The 20,633-nt window shown below is 36.3% G+C and overlaps 2 protein-coding genes across 2 annotated transcripts; both read left to right on the top strand.

The window, feature by feature from the left end:
- The first annotated feature begins 12,441 nt into the window (after positions 1–12,441).
- On the top strand, positions 12,442–13,866 carry LOC107927409 (uncharacterized). The gene has a single exon (XM_016858457.2). It carries the CDS (start codon positions 12,442–12,444, stop codon positions 13,864–13,866), a length of 1,425 nt encoding a protein of 474 aa, XP_016713946.2.
- A 1,901-nt stretch (positions 13,867–15,767) lies between these two features.
- LOC121216175 (uncharacterized) lies at positions 15,768–19,789 on the top strand. The gene is made up of 4 exons (XM_041091522.1): positions 15,768–15,974; positions 16,143–17,191; positions 19,560–19,564; positions 19,701–19,789. Exons 1-4 carry the CDS (start codon positions 15,768–15,770, stop codon positions 19,787–19,789), a joined length of 1,350 nt encoding a protein of 449 aa, XP_040947456.1.
- Positions 19,790–20,633: the final 844 nt, after the last annotated feature.

Genomic DNA, 20,633 nt, shown 5'->3' with positions numbered 1-20,633 from the left:
CTAAATTAGTAAGTCAAATAAACTATACTAATAAATGCTAAATATATTATACTAATAAATACTAAATCTTCTAGAAAGAAAATATATTTTTGTTTAACTTGACTTGCAAGCAATCTCTTAGAATTTGGGTCACACAATTCTAACAATCTCCACCTTGACACAAATTCTTTCAATGCCATCTTTGCCAAAACCCGCCACGGGCCTATCTTGAACTATGCAGGGAATTAACTGAGTCGAATCTATGCTTAGAAGCTGGAAGACTTCTAGCCTTCGACTTGTGCACTGCCAAATCAAAACTAACCCGGGTCTGATTTTCACGAATACAGTGCCCTAACTTTTCAAAACCTGCATCCAAAAGAGAACCTCTCTTCAACGAAACGGTCATACCTTTTTCCCTCCTATGACCAAGTTGCCTCCGCTTCAAATGAGTTGGCTTTGACTCCGTAACGGACGAGGGACGTCCGATTTCACCGGTCACTGTAGAACCTTCTAGAATATAAAGACTGCCGGTTCTTTTACCTTTTAACAAAACGAGAGGTCTACGAGATACTTTAATGTCGCTCGACTCGATGTTGATTCTGCATCCTTTCAAGTCTAAAATACTCAAGGAGATGAGATTCTTTCGTAAATCAGGTACATACCTGACATCTGAGAGTGTCCTAATCGTCCCATCGTGTATCCTAATTTTAACAGTACCAATACCGATTATTTTACTAGATGAATCATTTCCCAAGTGCACAACTCCACCTTCAACTGAACTGTATGTGGAGAACCATTCTCTATTGGGACACATGTGAAAAGAACATCCTGAATCTAGGATCCACTCAGACGTAAGCTTGGAGTTATCGCTCGTTGACACTAACAAGAAATCATCACCGTCTTCATCGACCAAATTAGCACCAGCTACATCTTCCTCGTTACTCTCAGCAGCTCTTTTATTTCGCAGTTTATAACAATCTGCTTTGACGTGACCTAACTTTTTGCAATAGCGACACCTTTTGTCTCGTTTCTTTGATGCTACCAAAACGGAAGCTTGTCTATCTGCTTTGCTATTCAAATCAAACTCATTGTCGAGTTTGTCTCTACTCAACAAATGACCCTTCACATCTTCAAACGAGAGTTTGTCTCTGCCATAAATCAGGGTCTCCCTGAAAGACTTGTATGAAGAGGGTAAAGAGCACAATAATAGCATAGCTTGATCTTCATCGTCAATATGAACCTCAACGTTCTTTAAATCATTTAAAAGAGTAATGAATTGACTGATGTGATCTTTAAGAAGCTCACATTCGTTCATGCGAAACGTAAATAGACGTTGTTTCAACACTAAACGGTTAGCCAGAGACTTAGTCGCATAAAGAGTTTCTAACCTTTTCCACAAGGCGAATGAGGTTTTCTCCATCAATACCTCCTGCAATACTGTATTCGCGAGGCACAACTGGATTGCAGACAAGGCCTTTTCATCAAGCTCTTCCCATTCTGTTTGATTTAGATTCTCAGGCTTTTTCCCTGTAACAACCTTTTTCAAGCCATTTTGAACTAGAATTGCCATCATCCGAACTTGCTACAGATTGAAATTTGTCTCACCATCGAACTTCTCAATTTCAAACCTTGTTGCTGCCATCTCTGACCGGGCTGATCTATGAAAGTTAAACTAGCTCTGATACCACTTGTTAGGATCGTCCCGATTAAGCAACGGACAAGTAAAAATAGTAGAAGAAATTGAGAAGATGAACACACAAATTTAACGTGGAAAAACCCCTCAAAAGAGGATAAAAAACCACGGGCAAAGATAAATTTACTATAATGGCAAAAGAATGAAGAGTACAAAAGATGGAGATAAAAACTAAACCCCGAAAACCCGAAAACAAAGAACCCTCAAACGTAAACACAAAATTCTCTGAATGTGTTATGAGTTCTAATCTAATGGGTGTCTTTTTTTTTCTAAGATTGTAAAGGAGCCTATTTATAGGCTAAATTAGTAAGTCAAATAAACTATACTAATAAATGCTAAATATATTATACTAATAAATACTAAATCTTCTAGAAAGAAAATATATTTTTGTTTAACTTGACTTGCAAGCAATCTCTTAGAATTTGGGTCACACAATTCTAACACTCAGAAAACAAAATTTATACTTAAAAAATAAATTCTCACTATTTTCTTATAGAATAAAAATATTGAAAACTTAAGTGAACCGTTGTAAATAACTCTACTAGTACTATCTATTTATAGCAAGAGAGAAGAATCCTGGTTAAATTAGTATTACATAAATACTATTTATTTAACAGGAAAAACTAGTCTTCTAGTTGAATTAAAAGAGGTGGGGCGACAACCCCAGTAAATTTTACTAGAGTGTGTCACCCTCATATGTATTATTATTATTTTTTCGCTCAGTAAGGCAATTACAAAAATGCAAATGCCATAACAACAGGCAAAGCAAATAATACCCTTGACATGTAGCCCACCTAAAAAAAACCACGAAAAACACCACAAAACCCGAACTCCCCTGTAACTTCTACACATAGATTACAAAAACAAAAAACCTGCAACAAATTATCTCAACCAAAATAACCACCAAGCCTTAAACATGCTAAGTCAACTCATTCCAACAGAAGCTAATGACACTGCCATTTCATTTCCATTCATTTCAGCAGTTGAAAAATGACAACTCGCCCACACAGGCAATCCTCCTATCAAGATAATGAAACTTGATGCGACCAGGGTCTCCTTGTTTTCCCCAAAATCCAGTTACAAACCACCTTCGAACCCATCTCAATTATCAAAGAACCCGACCCCTTCCAGTCGCAGTCAATCAAAACATCCAAAGCAGTGATGATGGCTCCCAATTCAGCTGACTCCACATCATATGCATCGCTTGGACCCGAAAATAACGCTCAAGCAATACCTTCCTCATCTTTCAACACTCCACCACCCATGCATAGCGCCCTCAGAAGCAGTTCTGCTAACATTAAAATTCAACCATCCATGTGGAGGATAACTCCATCCTCTTGAACCAGAATTAGAAAAAACTGCATTTAAACGAGCCGAGCCATCATAATCTCTCCTGAAACCTGCATTCATCGAAAGCAGCCCTTGCCCATAATAAAGCCCTCATCTTGTAATGAAAAATTAACGAATCCATCGTCCAAACTTTATTATTATTTTTCACTTAATCAAAGTACAGCATCCATATAACTGTTGCATGCCAGAAACAAAACAGCAAGCAGTTCCAACCAAACAAAACCCGAACACTGACAGTAAATAACAATCAATTTACCATAAACCCCCCTTAAGTCATTCCACTACAATATTATGTTTGAGCTCTCCTTTATTACATATCATTATGAAAGTTACTTAATCAGTGTTCATCCAATGACCTTATAATAAGTGTGTTACCCTCATAGATATCTTTAATCTCTTTAGGATAATCCATTCTCCAAATATGATCTTATTTTATCTTATGGTAACCATTATATCTTTCTTCGCGAAAAATTAATTACTATGAAATATTAATCAAAATTAGGATTATTAGGATTTAAGTATTTTTAATATATGACTTGTCGATTTTGAAGTAAAAATATCAAAATTGTTATTTATATTAACTATTTAAAAAATATTTAAAATTCATATATTAATTATTTAAATATCACGTAGCATTATATTTAAAATTGTAAAATAATTTATGTTTAATTATATTAAATTATTTAAATATAATACAATTGGAAACCATAGGAATTAGGAAGAATAAAATAATAAATTTAAACATTGTTGGAAAAAAGGAGTCTTAAAAGTGATCTTTTTAAATAAAAAATGACTACCGCATATCCGCTAATTTTGAATTAATATCCTATTATTGTTATTACTATTATATGAATAGACTATCGAAAGTGGGAGAATACTTTTGCAGAAAAGTCATGCTACGAGCCTGGTCTTTTTTTATTATTATTTAAAAAATAAAATTATTATTTAATATTAAAATATGACTAACATGACACACATACTATATTAGTGCAATAATTATGTAATTTATTTATTATGAATTGATATAAAACTAAATATTATTTTTTAAATTTAATCATTAATTTCTTTCTTCACATTAGTTTTGAAATTTGATAAAATTTTTCAGTTTAGATTTATGTAATGTCGTACTACTTTGATATTGTGTCATATAATTATTTAAATTTTTTTTTTGTAAAAAACTTTTTAGATGATAACATGACGTGACTAAGAGTATTACATTTTTACATAACGAGGTAAAGTTTCCATTTTTATTCAATCCATTTTAAGATTCAATAAGAACATTATAAGTAAAAAACATGATAAATGAAAATTTCCGAATATTATACAAGCTTATGAAAGCTCATAAGCTAACCTAAGATCAAATCAAGATTAAATTGTAAAGAATTCAAATTATAGGGTTGACGTCACGCGTGAGATAGTTCCTTGTCGCAATGTGACATACTAACTCGGCCTCGTCGAGATTACGGGGTTCATAGTTGTGCTGTAGCTTGGAGTCCAACCCTCGTTGCGACTAGAAATGGTATCAAGTTCTAACCATCAAATACTTCCAATCCAAAACTATTCATATCCAAATGGCATTCCTTAACATCATTTCAAAACACAATTATATATGTATACACTCTACTCTCAATTTGCAAATGTTCCATTCCAATAGAACAAATCCCTAGGGCAATTCAATTTAACTCAAACATTCACACCAATATCAATAAGATCATTAGCATACCTAACATTATACCATTTCAACTAACCATTTGGATGTTGAAGTTGATGCTTGAGAATATTAAACTGAATTTAACTTGCACACAAGAAAACAAGTCGTATGCTGAACAAATTTCTCAATGGTAATTCTACAATTCAAATCAATATAAATAAATTCATGCAATGCATACATTCAAATCATAGTCTAACTCATGAAAATTTATTTTCATTTCATATGTCTAAGCTCATATTCATTTTAACATAATGATTCTTTATGCATTTATACTATTTTCTCTTATAACATTTCAATTTATCAGAATTTAATTCATAAGTTCCTATTCTCTTGAACTCATCAAATTATTTTCGAGCTTGGTAGCTCTAGTCAAACAGATTTGGCGTTGCAATTTTAAAAGCCAATCGGTGTGCATTTTTAAAGAAGAATGACGACAAGAATTTGGTGCAACAAATTTTTGAGAAGCCAATCGACAGAATTTGACGAGCAATGAGAAAGGATTGTATGAAACAGTGACGTCAAGTCATTTGTATCTCTTTCCAATAGTTTTATGCCATATCAGTATCTTATCCTGAATTTCAGGATTTTATCCTGAATTTTAGTATTTTAATTTGGATTTAATTTTTTTCAGGATAAAATCCTAAAATTCAGGATAAGAGTAATGATGTAGCATAAAACTATTGAAAAGTGATACAAATGACGTGACGTGACGTCACTGTTTCATACAATCCTTTCCCGATGAGCAATATGTCTAGCAAATAAATTCGACGTTGAATTCGAAATTGGAGAGCAAGATCGACAAGGGAAAGCAGCCGATTGGTTGAAGGTGGACGACATAATAGGAGAAAAATTAGGAGATAACTTCCTTAAAAAAAAAAACTATATTATCCCATTAGATGTTAACTTAATCAAGTTACTAAGAATTTGAGTTTGACCCATATTCTGCAGCATGGACCGCACAGCAAGACAGAAGCAAAAATAATTCTACTTCGACACACATCATGATTCAAACTTGTGAGCACAAGAGATGTTAAGTTTTAACTATTGAACCAATAGGCTCATTCATACAAATAATATACAAAAATTAAAAAAAACCTATACGTACCAAATCAGATATGAGATCAAAATTAATAAAGAAATTTCTTAAAGGGAATCAAACACAACCTCAAGCACACATTTAGAATACTTAACCACTGAAACAAATTAAATTACTTGTTACAAAAACTACTACCCTTATTTTAAAACAGGGTGTGACCACTCTTGGTTCACTAATTAGTGATCATGTCCTAACTATTTAATGTTCGGTAATCAAAACATAATCTAAACTATACATAAATGACTAACTCTGGGGTTGGTGTGATGCAAGATAGGATCAAAAGTTTGTTAGAAATCAAACCCACTCCAAGCATAATCTAGAAGCATGAGACGTGGAGCAATTTTGTGCCATGCAAAGTGCTGAAATTTTAGCCATACAAAGTGCTCCATTATTGAGATGTTTTGTGGCTGGAAATTAAGTGGATTAATAGCCACATTTGTTGTCACTTTATCAGCCTATAAATAGAGACTTGAACTTGTGTTGTAATAAAGAAAAATGAGAAGAAAAAAGAAATAAGAGAAGCAACGTGAGTGAGAGTGAGAAGGTTAGCAAACCTTGAGTGAGTTAAAATCTAGCAGCAGCTAGACTATCTAGTCATTGAGAAAATATTTGTAATCTTCGTATTGTAATATATTGAGTGTGTAATAAAAAGTAAATTTTCGGCCCATCACGTTTCCAACAAGTGGCATCAGAGCTACGGTTCGGAGCTTGGTTCGGAGTTCGGTTCGTGTCCGGTTCGTGTCCAGTACCTTTGGTGTTCATCTAACAAGTCGATATGGGCGACGTAATTCAGCTACAAGTTCCACAATTGACGAAGACAAATTATGGAAATTGGAGCATTCGAATGAAGGCTTTGCTCGGTTCGCAAGATTGTTGGGAGATCGTTGAAAAAGGATACATCGAGCCCGGAGATGCCGCTACAGAAGCAGCTTTATCAAATGACGCTAAGAAGGCGTTACGAGAAGCACGAAAGAAGGGTCAAAAGGCCTTGAATAGTATCTTTCAAGGTATGGATGAATCAACCTTCGAGAAAATATCAGATGTGAAGAACGCGAAGAATGCATGGGAGATTTTGCAAAAATCATTTCAAGGTGTAGAAAAAGCTAAAAAGGTACGCCTTCAGTCACTTAGAGCTGAATTTGAAATGTTAAAAATGAAGAGCTCCGAGAATATCGATGACTATGCCAATCGTGTAAAATCGGTGGTAAATGAAATGAAACGAAATGGAGAAACTCTTGACGAGGTAAGAGTGATGGAGAAAATTCTACGGTCACTCACACGCAAATTCGAGTACGTAGTCGTTGCCATCGAAGAATCAAAAGATTTGTCAAAGATGTCGCTCGAAGAACTTGTGGGTTCTCTGCAAGCCCATGAGCAAAAGATGAAGCTAAATGAAGATAGTGAAAATCTTGATCAAGCCTTGCATAGCAAGTTGTCCGTCGACGACGGAGAAACAAGTAATAACTTTAACCAAGGAAGAGGAAACCGCAGAGGATACCGTGGAGGCTACCGTGGTGGAAACAGAGGAGGAAGAGGATCACGAGGACGTGGAAATCAATCATATGGGAGATATCAAGAAAATAAAGATTATCAAACATCCAACCGTGGACGTGGATCTAGAGGTCGTGGCCGAGGCAGATTTCAAGAAAATAAATCTCAGGTACAATGCTACAACTGTAACAAGTATGGACATTTCAGTTACGAGTGCAGATCAACACACAAAGTGGATGAAAGAAACCATGTAGCAGTCGCAGCAGAAGGCAACGAAAAAGTGGAATCAAGTGTCTTTCTCACTTACGGAGAAAATGAAGATCGCAAGAGAAGTGTGTGGTATCTCGACAACGGTGCAAGCAACCACATGTGTGGAAGAAAGGAGCTGTTCACAGAATTAGATGAAACAGTTCATGGACAAATAACTTTTGGAGACAACTCACATGCAGAAATCAAAGGAAAGGGCAAGGTTGTTATAACACAAAGGAATGGAGAGAAGAAGTACATCTCAGACGTTTACTACGTACCAGCTTTGAAGAGCAACATGATCAGTCTTGGTCAACTCCTAGAAAAAGGATATGAAGTTCATATGAAAGACCGCTCACTCGCCATCAGGAACAAAAGTGGAGAATTAGTTGTTCGAGTTGATATGACGCGAAATCGTCTTTTCACCCTCGACATCGAGTCTGGAGAAGTAAAATGCATGAAGACGGATCTGAAGAATGAATCCTGGTTGTGGCACTTAAGGTACGGACATCTCGGATTTTCTGGCTTGAAGCTGTTGTCGAAGACAAATATGGTGAATAGATTACCAAGTATTAATCATCCAGATCAACTGTGTGAAGCCTGTGTCAAAGGAAAGCAGCATAGGCAGAAATTTGAAGTAGGAAAATCTCGAAGAGCTAGAAGACCATTGGAAATTGTACACACCGACATATCTGGTCCGTACGACATTGAATCACTCGGTGGAAACGGGTACTACCTAACTTTTATTGATGATTATAGTAGAAAATGTTGGGTTTATTTTCTCAAAGCAAAATCGGAAGCCCTAGAAAAATTCAAGGAGTTCAAAGCAATGGTGGAAAAACAGAGTGGTCAATATTTGAAGATACTCAGATCCGATAGAGGAGGCGAGTATACTGCAAAGCTTTATGAAAGTTTCTGCAAGGATCATGGAATCATTCATCAGTTAACAGCCAGACGCACTCCACAACAAAACGGAGTTGCAGAAAGGAAGAATCGGACAATTCTGGATATGGCAAGAAGCATGATAAAAGGTAAACACCTTCCGAGAACTTTCTGGGCTGAAGCCGTTGAATGCGCAGTTTATCTGTTGAATCAATGTCCAACAAAAAGTGTAAGACACAAGACACCAGAAGAAGCATGGAGCGATCACAAGCCAAGAGTTGGACACCTCAAAATTTTTGGATGCATTGCATATGCACACGTTCCTGAGCAACAGAGGAAAAAGCTTGACGATAGAGGAGAGAAGTGTATCTTTATAGGCTATGACAAAAGAAGTAAGGCCTACAGACTTTATAATCCTCTTACTAAGAAATTGATTATCTCAAGAGATGTCGAGTTCGATGAAGCGGATTACTGGAGATGGAGTGAAGAAGAAAAGAAAGTGGAAGGATTATTTTTCAACGAAGACAACAATGATGTCATCAACCAAGAAGAACAAGGCGATGATCAAAGTCCTGGTACAACAGCCCTTTCGTCACCAACCAGCAGCAGCGGAAGCAGCAGCTTAGATGAAGCACCCACAAGAACACGGAGTCTCAACGACATCTACAATTCTACGGAACCTGTAGAGACGCAGTTCAATTATTCACTATTCTGTCTAATGACAGAATGTGATCCAGTGACATACGAAGAAGCAATTGAAGACAATAAATGGAAGAAGGCCATGGACGAGGAGATTGCTGCAATAAGAAGGAATGACACGTGGGAGCTAACAAGTCTGCCAGAAGGACATAGCCCGATTGGTGTCAAGTGGGTGTACAAGACGAAGACCAACAAAGAAGGAAAAGTAGAGAAATACAAGGCAAGACTAGTCGCCAAAGGCTACAAGCAAAGACAAGGAGTGGACTATGATGAAATATTTGCTCCAGTCGCAAGAATAGACACAATTAGGCTTCTCATAGCGGTCGCAGCACAATACAAATGGAAAATCTATCAGATGGACGTCAAGTCTGCATTCCTGAATGGCTACTTGGAGGAGGAAGTCTACATAGAACAACCACCTGGATATAGCATACAATGAAAGGAGGACAAAGTCTACCGATTGAAGAAAGCTTTGTATGGATTGAAGCAAGCCCCAAGAGCATGGAACACAAGGATCGACGAGTACTTCCGAAGAAATGGATTCATCAAAAGCCCGCACGAGCACACCCTGTACACAAAGAAGAATGGATGTGGAGATATCATGATCGTATGCCTATATGTGGATGACATGATCTTCACCGGAAACAATCCAGGTATGTCTGATGATTTCAAGAAAGCTATGACTAAAGAATTTGAAATGACAGATATCGGTGAGATGTCATACTTTCTTGGAGTCGAGGTGAAACAAATGCAAGATGGAATTTTTGTCTCTCAAAAGAAGTATGCGGAGCAGATTTTGAACAAGTTCAAAATGAAGGATTGCAAGCCAGTAGTCACGCCAGCTGATCCAGGGATAAAGCTAAGTGTTGATTCGACAAGGGAGTCGATAAATCCGACGTTGTTTAAAAGTCTCGTTGGAAGTTTATGGTATTTGACAATCACACGACCAGATATTACATATGCAGTAGGATTGGTGAGCAGATTCATGGAGAAGCCGAAGCAAGACCACTTAATTGCCGCAAAAAGAATTTTGAGATATATCAAAGGTACGATGAACCATGGTTTATTCTATACCCACTCACAAGATTCAAAATTAGTTGGCTACTCAGATAGCGATTATGGGGGAGACTTGGATGATCGGAAAAGCACTTCCGGATATGCATTCCACATCAGTTCCGCAGTTTTTTCATGGTAGTCAAAGAAGCAACAAACAATTGCTCTCTCAACATGTGAAGCAGAGTATATGGCCGCAGCAACTTGTACATGCCAAGCAATGTGGTTGAAGAATATTTTGGGAGAAATAGGTGTTTCAAATGAAGGTCCAATTACCATCTACGTTGACAACAAATCCGCTATATCACTTGCCAAGAATCCGGTGTCGCACAGCCGAAGCAAGCACATCGATACGAAGTATCATTTTATCCGAGAGCAAGTGAAAAACAAAAACGTGGAGTTGGTCCATTGCAGGACAGAAGATCAACTGGCAGATATTTTCACAAAGCCGTTGAAAGTGGAGACATTCAACAAATTCAAAGAGAAGCTCGGTATGAAAGTTGGGTTTGAGGGGGAGTGTTAGAAATCAAACCCACTCCAAGCATAATCTAGAAGCATGAGACGTGGAGCAATTTTGTGCCATGCAAAGTGCTGAAATTTTAGCCATACAAAGTGCTCCATTATTGAGATGTTTTGTGGCTGGAAATTAAGTGGATTAATAGCCACATTTGTTGTCACTTTATCAGCCTATAAATAGAGACTTGAACTTGTGTTGTAATAAAGAAAAATGAGAAGAAAAAAGAAATAAGAGAAGCAACGTGAGTGAGAGTGAGAAGGTTAGCAAACCTTGAGTGAGTTAAAATCTAGCAGCAGCTAGACTATCTAGTCATTGAGAAAATATTTGTAATCTTCGTATTGTAATATATTGAGTGTGTAATAAAAAGTAAATTTTCGGCCCATCACGTTTCCAACAAAGTTGCCTTTGTTGCTAAAGGCTTGATTGGGGTTTTTGTGAAACGGTGTTCTTGTGGCTGTCGTGAGCTTGTCTTATGAAGATCCTACTGCTGTTGTGAGGTTTTTATTGGTGTTATTGCTGCTAGTTTTTCTAGCTTAGATTTTAGGTGTTGAAGGTTGATTTAGGTTCTTTTTATTCAAATCTGAATGAACTTTTGAGATTGAACTCTCTATGTAGTGAACTGTGTTGATTATTAAATGAACAAAACTTATTTTTAAAAAAAAAATTATTTCATAGAAATTTGATGAAGGAATAAAACTGGGAAGAAAATAAAGAATTGATAATATAAATCTATATAGCAATGAAGAAACCTTAGCTTCGAGAAAGAATTATATGTTTATATATTAAAATTATAATAAATGATGAGCAATTTCATCCTCAATGTTTTGGAGCTAGATTATGTTACAATCGGATAGAATTTTACAATTTAAGATCTATCATATCAAATTATTAAGAAAAATAAATATATTTATTGTGTCTAATGTTTTATTAGAAGAAAAACTCCCCCAATTAAAAAAATCTCGTTCCTCTTCTATTTACTACTACGTAACAAATATTATTCTACTGTTTTGAAGATTTTTTCAAATTCTAACAATGGAATTCCAAACAAATGAACAATGATTGTTAAGCATTGACAAAGGGGAATGGCGGAGCTATGCGTATGCTCCCTTTTAATGTTCCGTATCAACCTTTGTTTTGGTTTTCAGCAGTTTCATGTGAATCCTTTAGATTTCGTATGATGATTCATTCTTTAAAAAATAATAAAAAAATATATAAATTTAATGTGTCTCTAGTATTTCTTTTAAAATTGAAATTTAATCTCCAACTCATAAATAGAAGGATAATGCATTTTAAGGCACTCAAACTCACATCTTTTTGCATTGATACCAATATGTTAATTGAACTAAGAACCAATCAATCATTATTAAAATGTTTAAATGTAGGTGAATCAGAAATATTCAGTACGATATTGATAAATTCCAACGTTTATACATATCAAATATAAGAGAGTAGTGGTTAAATTCACATCTTAAAAGATTAGTTTAAACCCTGTAATAGTCATCTCCTACTCCATTTATAATGTGTACCAAAATTATTGAAACGTAGGTTACATCAATAAGAGCAAGTGGGCTGTAATGTTAATTGGCACGAAGTTGTAAGAAAAAATCTTAAAAAGAACTACTAAAAAAGAGCAATAAGTTTTTTCTATAAAAAGCTTAGCCCTTGAGGTTTAATGTATACCAAAGCATAAGCACAGGATTGAGAGAGTTACTTTGTCATTAAAAATGTCAGTGCCAAGATTCATCGTGCTCAAATCCCCCGGTGCAGAAACATACCTTGGCTACAAGCACGACAAAGGAAAGTACAACGGATACGCCGAGTTCACCGAACCAACGGTCGTAAGCGCAAATGCAAAATTCGAAGTGGAGTTTGCAAAAGATGGGCTGGTGCACATAAGGAGCTGTACCAACAACAAATACTTGGAGCGAACTCATAATCCTTCCATCACCAGAAAACCAGATGAGGAGTATTGGATTACTATAACCGCGGATAAGTCGGAAGAAGACCGATCCAAGGAGTCATGCACATTGTTCGAGCCTATCTTGAAAGACTCTGTATATAAAAATTTTCGATTTGTCCATGTTCAATCTGGATGCTATTTATGCTTCTGGCCATTGGCTAAATCGGAACTCAGTCGTGGCGTGTTGGCAAACAACAAAAATGTTGCGGATAATGGCAATGATATCTTCAAAGTTATTGACTGGGAGTCGTTGGTGATTCTGCCTCGGTACGTTGCTTTCAAAGGAAACAATGATATGTTCCTTCGTCTTACCCAGGTCGATGGTCACCCATATTTAGAATTCTCGAGTGCGGATGTTGGTGCTGGATCTGTGCCAATGGAGGTTTTTTATATGAAGAATGGAGACATCCGGTTCAAGCCAGTTTCTTCCGATAAGTTCTGGAGGCGTAGCCCGAATTGGATTTGGGTGGATTCTAATGACACTAAAGGCACCGATAAGGACACTCGGTTTCGTGCCTTCAAAGTCGACAACAAGACAATAGCTCTGCTCAACTTGGGCAATAATAAGTTCTGCAAGCGCCTCACGATCGAGGGAAAGACAAATTGCCTTAATGCAGCAGTCCCTTCTATTACCAGAGAGGCCTTCTTAATGGTTCAAGAGCCTGTGTTGTCAAGCCAGATTTATAATCTCCGATACGATATTGAATATGCTCGAGTCTATAACAAGAAAGTCCTTGTTCTGGCCGAGAATTCTGCCACTAACCGTACCACTCAAGCCAACACACTCGATGTGAAACTTTCTTATACAGAGACCAGTACCAGTACTTGGCTAGCTCATTTTACGTTAGGCCTTGAAACCAAAGCAACCTTCGAAGTAGGGGTTCCATTAATCGGTAAAGCGGGTGTCGAAATATCTGCCAAACTCGAAGCAGGAATCGAGTGGGGAGAGACAAAGACAACGACCACCGTGATGGAAGTTAACCACCAAGCTCATGTGCCACCGATGACTAAGGTGACGGTGTATCTATCGATGACGCATGGCACGTGTGATGTTCCCTTCGTATTCACTCAAAAAGACACTCTTTATAATGGGACCGTTGTCACAACTGATGTCACTGGTAACACTTTCACTGGTGCTAATTACTACAACATCCAATATGATACCAAAGAAGAACCTCTCACCACTTGAATTGAGAAAAACCCCACAACTCCATGGAAGCTTGAAGATTTGTGTATGTTGCATACTTAATTAAATTAAACTAAATAAATTGGTGTTCCCTTCATGTAAGAAGCACTAGTTGTCTGTGATCTCATTATTAACTATGTCATGTACTTTCATTATGAGAATAAGTGAATAAATATAATTTGGTAGCTTTATTATGCCAAAGCTTATTGATTCTAGTTGGGCTTAGATTTGTGTTTCAATGTTATTATATATGTAATATAAAAAATAATAATCTTTTTTTACGGAGAAATAATTTCATGATGCCAAATTAATAACAGCAATTGATAAAAGAGAGGATAAAAACTAAGTTCTAAGCCAACTGGCTTACCTTGTACTCTCGGTCCAAACATCTTCTACTTTCATGGTCTAAATTAAACATAAAATCATGGTTTAAAATAAAGGAATGATTGGAAGGATGACTTTTCCATTCAGAGTGGGTCGCATAAGATAAGACTACTCTCATAAATATATGAGCTGCCTTGCTTCCTGTCTCCTCCAACAAAAAGAAAAATTATGAAACTGAGATGCAAGAGCTGAAATAACCAGACTGAAACCAGAGGCATCGTCATCAACCCGCTTCAGAGCTGAAATCGCTTGGAGGTTGTCGCTCACAATCATGATACCTAGCCTTCAATCAAGAAAGAGCTTCACAGACCGCAAAATCTTCAGCAAACTTTGGCTCCAAGCTGGCTCAGTAATGACCCGTATTACCCTTAACAAAAACGTCGTTAGAGTCCCTCACCACTGCTACAAAGCTAGTCGACTGATCCGCCCCAAAACTTGCTGCATCAACGTTGCGTTTCAGTCGATTCTCAGGCGGCTTCATCTACCGTCGGCCACCACTGCTCAGGCGACGGCCAGTAACATTAGGCAGGTGACCAGCAACACATTGAGCTATATCAAACACCGATTCTGCACTCAACCAATCCTGCAGATTGGATATGTCGAAAGATAAAACAACAGCAGCCGATATAGACTCATTCTTCTAACAAAACCTGTTTCGAAAGAACCAAATACTCCACATCGTCATTAACACCTTATTCCGTATGACACTATCCGGCGAATCAAAAAGTGAAGCAATCAAATTTAAAACAGTATTATTAGAAAAATCTATTTGTTTACAAATCTACTCATTGTGTTATAATATGAAATTGGTTAAAATTAAAGACTGTTAATATTCGACTTTTCAGACTTTTGTACTGTAAATCGTTTTCGATTTTACTTCTCGTCTTTGACTTGCTTTTCCGGGTTAACTATTATTATATTTGTTGAAGATTGGTCAGCATGCAGCATCAAGAGGATGGCTATGCACACCAAGCCATCGAGGAGCAGTAAGACCGAGTGCAGCTACTGCCATCTAGTTCCATTTTGTTACCTTAGTTGGTGTAATGAATTCTAGTTCATTTAGAACTATGTTAGATTCATGATTGATGTAATTAGGTGGTGATTGAGCTGACAAATCAGCTTTGTTTATGTGTTCCATGTAACTAGTGGTATTAGGTAAGCATTAGGTGATGTTTGTCTTGTTTTGATCAATCAATGACTGATATATATATAATGGCTATATGCCAATGTTTCTTCTTAATGAAAAATATTGAATTTCATTCAATTTATGCTCCATTTTTTGCTTTCATTTCTGTTCTTGTTTTCCTTTGCAAAATCTGTTTGTTTCTTCCACAAGCTACGAGCCTTGTTGCTCAAGACTCAGCTCTTATTTCTTCATTCTTCATCCGGATATATTACATTGTTGTTTAAGTTCAGACTGAAGTCCATACTTCATCTGGATAAAGTGTGCCTAAATCCCCAACAATTGGTATCTAGAGCTTTCATCTTAGAGGACCTGTTGTAGTTGAATCTTAAACTGAATGGCTTCATCAAGCTTTTCTCTTGCAGCACCACCAGTCTTTAATGGTGAAGGGTTCCACATATGGGTTGTCAAGATGAGGACTTACCTACAGGCCTTCGATCTGTGGGAAGTTGTGAACTCTGATGCAGAGCCAGCTCCACTCAGAGCCAATCCTACAGTGGCTCAAATCAGGCAACACGCAGATGAGTGGACCAAAAGGCATAAGGTCATGTTTTGTATTCAGAACTGTGTGTCTGATGTTTATTTTACCAGAATCATGGCCTGTGAGACTCCAAAGTAGGCCTGGGACAAGCTTAAAGAGGAGTTTCAAGGCACAGAGGGGACAAGGCAGGAATAATTGTTGAACTTAAGAAGAGATTTTGAAAATTTGAAGATGAAGGAGGAAGAGACAATGAAGCATTACTCAGATAGAATCATAGCTGTTGTGAACAACATAAGGTTGCTAGGAGAACAGTTTAGTGAGGCAAGGATTGTGGAGAAGGTGCTCTCAACATTGCCTGAAAGATATGAGGCAAAAATCTCATCCCTGGAGGATTCGAGAGATCTTGCAAGCATCTCCCTAACTGAGCTCATTAATTCCCTCTATGCTCAGGAACAAAGGAGAGCCAGCAGGATAGAAGAGCACCAGGAGGGTGCTTTCCAAGCCAAGGCCAAAGCAGCCTCGAGCACCTTAGCCTATAAAGGCAAGAAGAACTGGAGAAGTAGGCCTAAGCCTGATGCTGCAAGAAGAGGAGATCAACTTTGCAGATTTTGTAAAAGGCCTGGTCATATAGAGGCCAAATGTTGGTTCAGACCAGATGCCTTGTGTCAACATTGCAAGAAAAAGGGCCATGTTGAAAGGGTCTGTAAAGAAAAAGGCAGACCTTGGCAAAACCAAGCACAACATAAGGATGTTGAAGCTCGAATGGCTGAAGACAGCAGTGACCATAAAGAACAGGTCTTTGCTGTATCATGCTTACCTGGTCAGAGCAAGGGCCCAAACGGATGGCTGTTGGACAGTGGTTGCACTAATCACATGTCACTAGATGCAACTATTTTTAAGACTTTGGACAGAAGTTGCAAAACCAAAGTAAAAGTTGGGAATGGTCAGTTTATTAAGGCTGAAGAAAAAGGGGATGTGCTAATATGCACTTCCACAAGTGATAAAATCATAAAAAATGTGCTGCTGGCACCTGAGATTGACAGGAACCTTTTCAGCATTGCTCAACTGCTTGAAAAGGGCTACTCAGTTGTGTTTAAGGGCCAGGAGTGCCAAAATGCTGATTCAAATGGAACAAGCCTCATGACAGTCAGTATGACTGATAAATGTTTTGAAGTCAACTGGTCAAGTGACTTACACTTAGCCTGTGTTGCCTCAACGAAGATTCCAAGCTTTGGCATCAAAGACTTGGTCATGCCAACTTTAGATCGATGGCTCAAATGGTCAGTGTCGAAACCATTTTTAAAATCGGGTTTTGGAAAATGGGAATCGACTTAAAAAACGAAAAAGAGAGTCGCCACCAATCTTTTTAGGTGTGATTTGATCACCGATAAATTATTAGTTTTGGTCTACGAAGTAAAAAGAACGGGTTCGGGAGTTGGTTACGTACGAGGAAGGATTAGCACCCTCGAAACGCCCAAAAATTGGTACCTAATTAATTATCAAATGTCTTTAAAATCGGAAATTTAAAAATTTTAAGATGCAATCCTCTTTAGAATATTTTGATTTTGAAAATTGGGGTTCACTTGTATCAAACGAATCAAAATATCTCATCCATTAAGTTAGGACACAATATTTTTAAGACATTCGAAACTAAACTAGCTTTTTTGAAAATCTCTATCTCGAAATGACAAAACGCCACATCCAGTAAGTTAGGACGCAACGCTTTGAAATTCCAAAACAGTTGCTCGTATTTTGAAAACCTTAAAAACTTAGAAGGGTGCTTGACTATTCGAACTCAACGAGAAAAATTGCAACCCAGTAAGTTAGGGCACTACTTTTCCCGAAATTTTCAAACACCAAGCATTGCCTTTATTTTTTTGAAAACTTTAGAGTCTCGTTTTTTAAAATCAATGCATGCAGGAGCATATTAACATAACATACGGGATAAAATGTTATAATAATAGGTAAATAAAAACACAATAACATAAATATCATACATTAACTAACATATACATATAAGAAACATGGCAAATTTTAAATAAGTAAAATATACATAAAACACGATATATATTTAAGAAGAATAAGTAAAAACACATAAACCTGTAATTCATCATATATTTAAACCTATTGATAGTAAAAATGATGCATGATATACAATTTAATATTCATACAAAAAATATCATAAAAAAAGGTAATAATGGCAATATGTATATATCAACATAAACATCACTTAATAATGATTTAAAATCAACCTTTGGTATTTAAAAAGAATAAAAGGATTAATACATATTTTTTTAAAAAAAGTTAATAATACAAACATAATATTTAAAAATATATAAAAAATAATATACGTATTAAATAAAATAATTATATAATATATAATATAAAAGTATATGGATTTAAAATCATAATATATAGTATATAAGTAATTGATTAATAAAATATAATAGTTAAGGATAATAATATATATATAAATAATAATATAAAATAATGAAAATATATGAAATGTCTAATACATGAAATAATATATGAAAAGTAATAATATAGAAAAGTAAAACAATTTTTACATTTATAAAATGATTTAGAATACACTAAATAATATATATGAAAAATAATGAATGAAACAATATTATTAAAATAATTTAATGTAAAAAAGGAATTTAAGATAAATATATATACAATATAGTAATAATATAATAAATAATACAAATTTAAAAACATATTACTTAATAATGATTTCAAACTAACATTTACTAAATTATATAATAATAATAAAACTAATGTATATATATAAGGATTAATACATAATGAATAATAGGTGAAAATAATTGTATAATTATATAATAAAACATATATAGGTTTAGAAGAAGACAAGTAATATATAATATCAAAAAAACACATAGGATTAAATTTAAAATTTTATAAAATTACAGGGACGAAATTAGAAAAATAAAACTGAATCTAGGATTTAAATGAAATGTGCGCCAAGGGTGAAGGACTCATCGAGCAAAATGCCCTATTCCCAAGGAACGACGTCGTTCCATATTCATTCTAAAGTGGCCCCAAAGATTAGATTGGATTGAAAGACAAATTTCTGGGCCAAATTAAAAAAATAAATTGGATTTAATTACAAAAGTGAAAGAAACGGAAGGACCAATTGGGATATTTCCCCGAATATCAGAAACGCGCGGATCTTCCCCCGGTTTGGGTCAACACGCGGATCTTGAGGCCTTGAAACGACGTCGTTTTGGTCACTAAACGATCACCCCAAAACGATGTCGTTCGGGAAGCTTATAAATACAAAAAAACTTTAAAATTTCATTTCTAATCATGTTTAAAAAAAATTAAAAAAAATCCTCTGAAAGAGGAATGAAAAGGGGCCCTCGGAACTCTGGCCAAATCTCCATCATCAGGTGGTTCACGCGCCTTACGCGCCCACCCGTCGTCCTAAACGCCGTCGTGTGTGACCCTTGGAGGTTAGAGACCTCGATTTTTGTCACAAAAACAAAAGGTAAAACCCTTTTTCGCGTTTTAGAGCTATTTATCAAACTGTTTGTGTATGTATATGCTTTGAACATGAAAAATAAAAAATAAAATAGAAGATTCACCTTTTCGAAAAAAACTGTTTGTATTTGCTCTTTTTTTCAGTTCCTGTATGCGTATCGTTACAAAGGTTTCAAAGGAGTTTTTTATAGCCATTGTTTTTAGAGTTACAGATTAGGTAAGTATTTTCTTTCAATTTCTTGCTATTTCTGCCATGCTCTGTCGTTCTTCTTTCCTTTTTTACAGGTACTTCCGAGGATTACGGCACCGATCAGGCATTGACTGGATGTTGGGTTGCGACGCAAGGGCTTGACGATGGGTGCTTGCGGCGCTAGGGTTTGCTGGAAACCCTAGCTTCTGATTTGGAGTCCATGTGTTTGGGGCTTATTGGGCCTGCTAAGATTTGGGCCACGATTGAATTTGGGTTGGTGTATGTGTTGGGCTTCGGGTGTATTTGGGTTACACGGGTATTGGTTGTGACGTGTTTTATAATTTGGGCCCGATGTGGGGTTTGGATCGGTCTGTTATGTTTAGACATTGGGCCTCACTGTTTGGGCTTTGTAAGCTGGACTTTTAATGGACTATTAAATAAATTTTTATTTATTTTTTTGGTTTTAAAGCCCGGTCAAATTTAGGCTATTACAGTCAGTAAGGAGATGGTTGAAAACTTTACCAAGTCAGTTCAAAATGAAGATGTTTGTGAAGTCTGTCAGATGGGAAAGCAAGCCAGACTCCCATTTCTTGCAAACACAACTTGGAGAGCATCAAACAAGTTGGAACTAGTGCACACTGATGTATGTGGCCCCATGAAAATTGAATCACTCAATGGCAATAGGTATTTCATTCTTTTCATTAATGATAGTACCATATATTGTTGGATTTTCTTTTTGAAGCACAAGTCTGAGGTAGCTCAAGTATTCTTGAAGTTTAAAGCTACAGCTGAAACAGAAACAGGCTGCAAATTGAAGACCATCAGGTCAGATAATGGAGCTGAGTATACCTCAGCTCAGTTCCAAGCTCTTTGCAATGATGCTAGTGTCAAACATTAGTTCACCAATGTTTATACACCTCAGCAGAATGGGATGAGTGAAAGGAAAGATAGAAGTCTGATGGATATGGCTAGATGTCTCCTATTTCAAAAGAATTTGCCCAAGACTATGTGGGCTGAAGTAGTCAACA

The sequence above is a fragment of the Gossypium hirsutum genome, chromosome A02 (genome assembly GCF_007990345.1).
Source record: "Gossypium hirsutum isolate 1008001.06 chromosome A02, Gossypium_hirsutum_v2.1, whole genome shotgun sequence".
Lineage (NCBI taxonomy): Eukaryota > Viridiplantae > Streptophyta > Magnoliopsida > Malvales > Malvaceae > Gossypium > Gossypium hirsutum.
The sequence above is the reverse complement of the archived record's forward strand: the minus strand, read 5'-3'. Positions and strand labels throughout refer to the sequence as shown.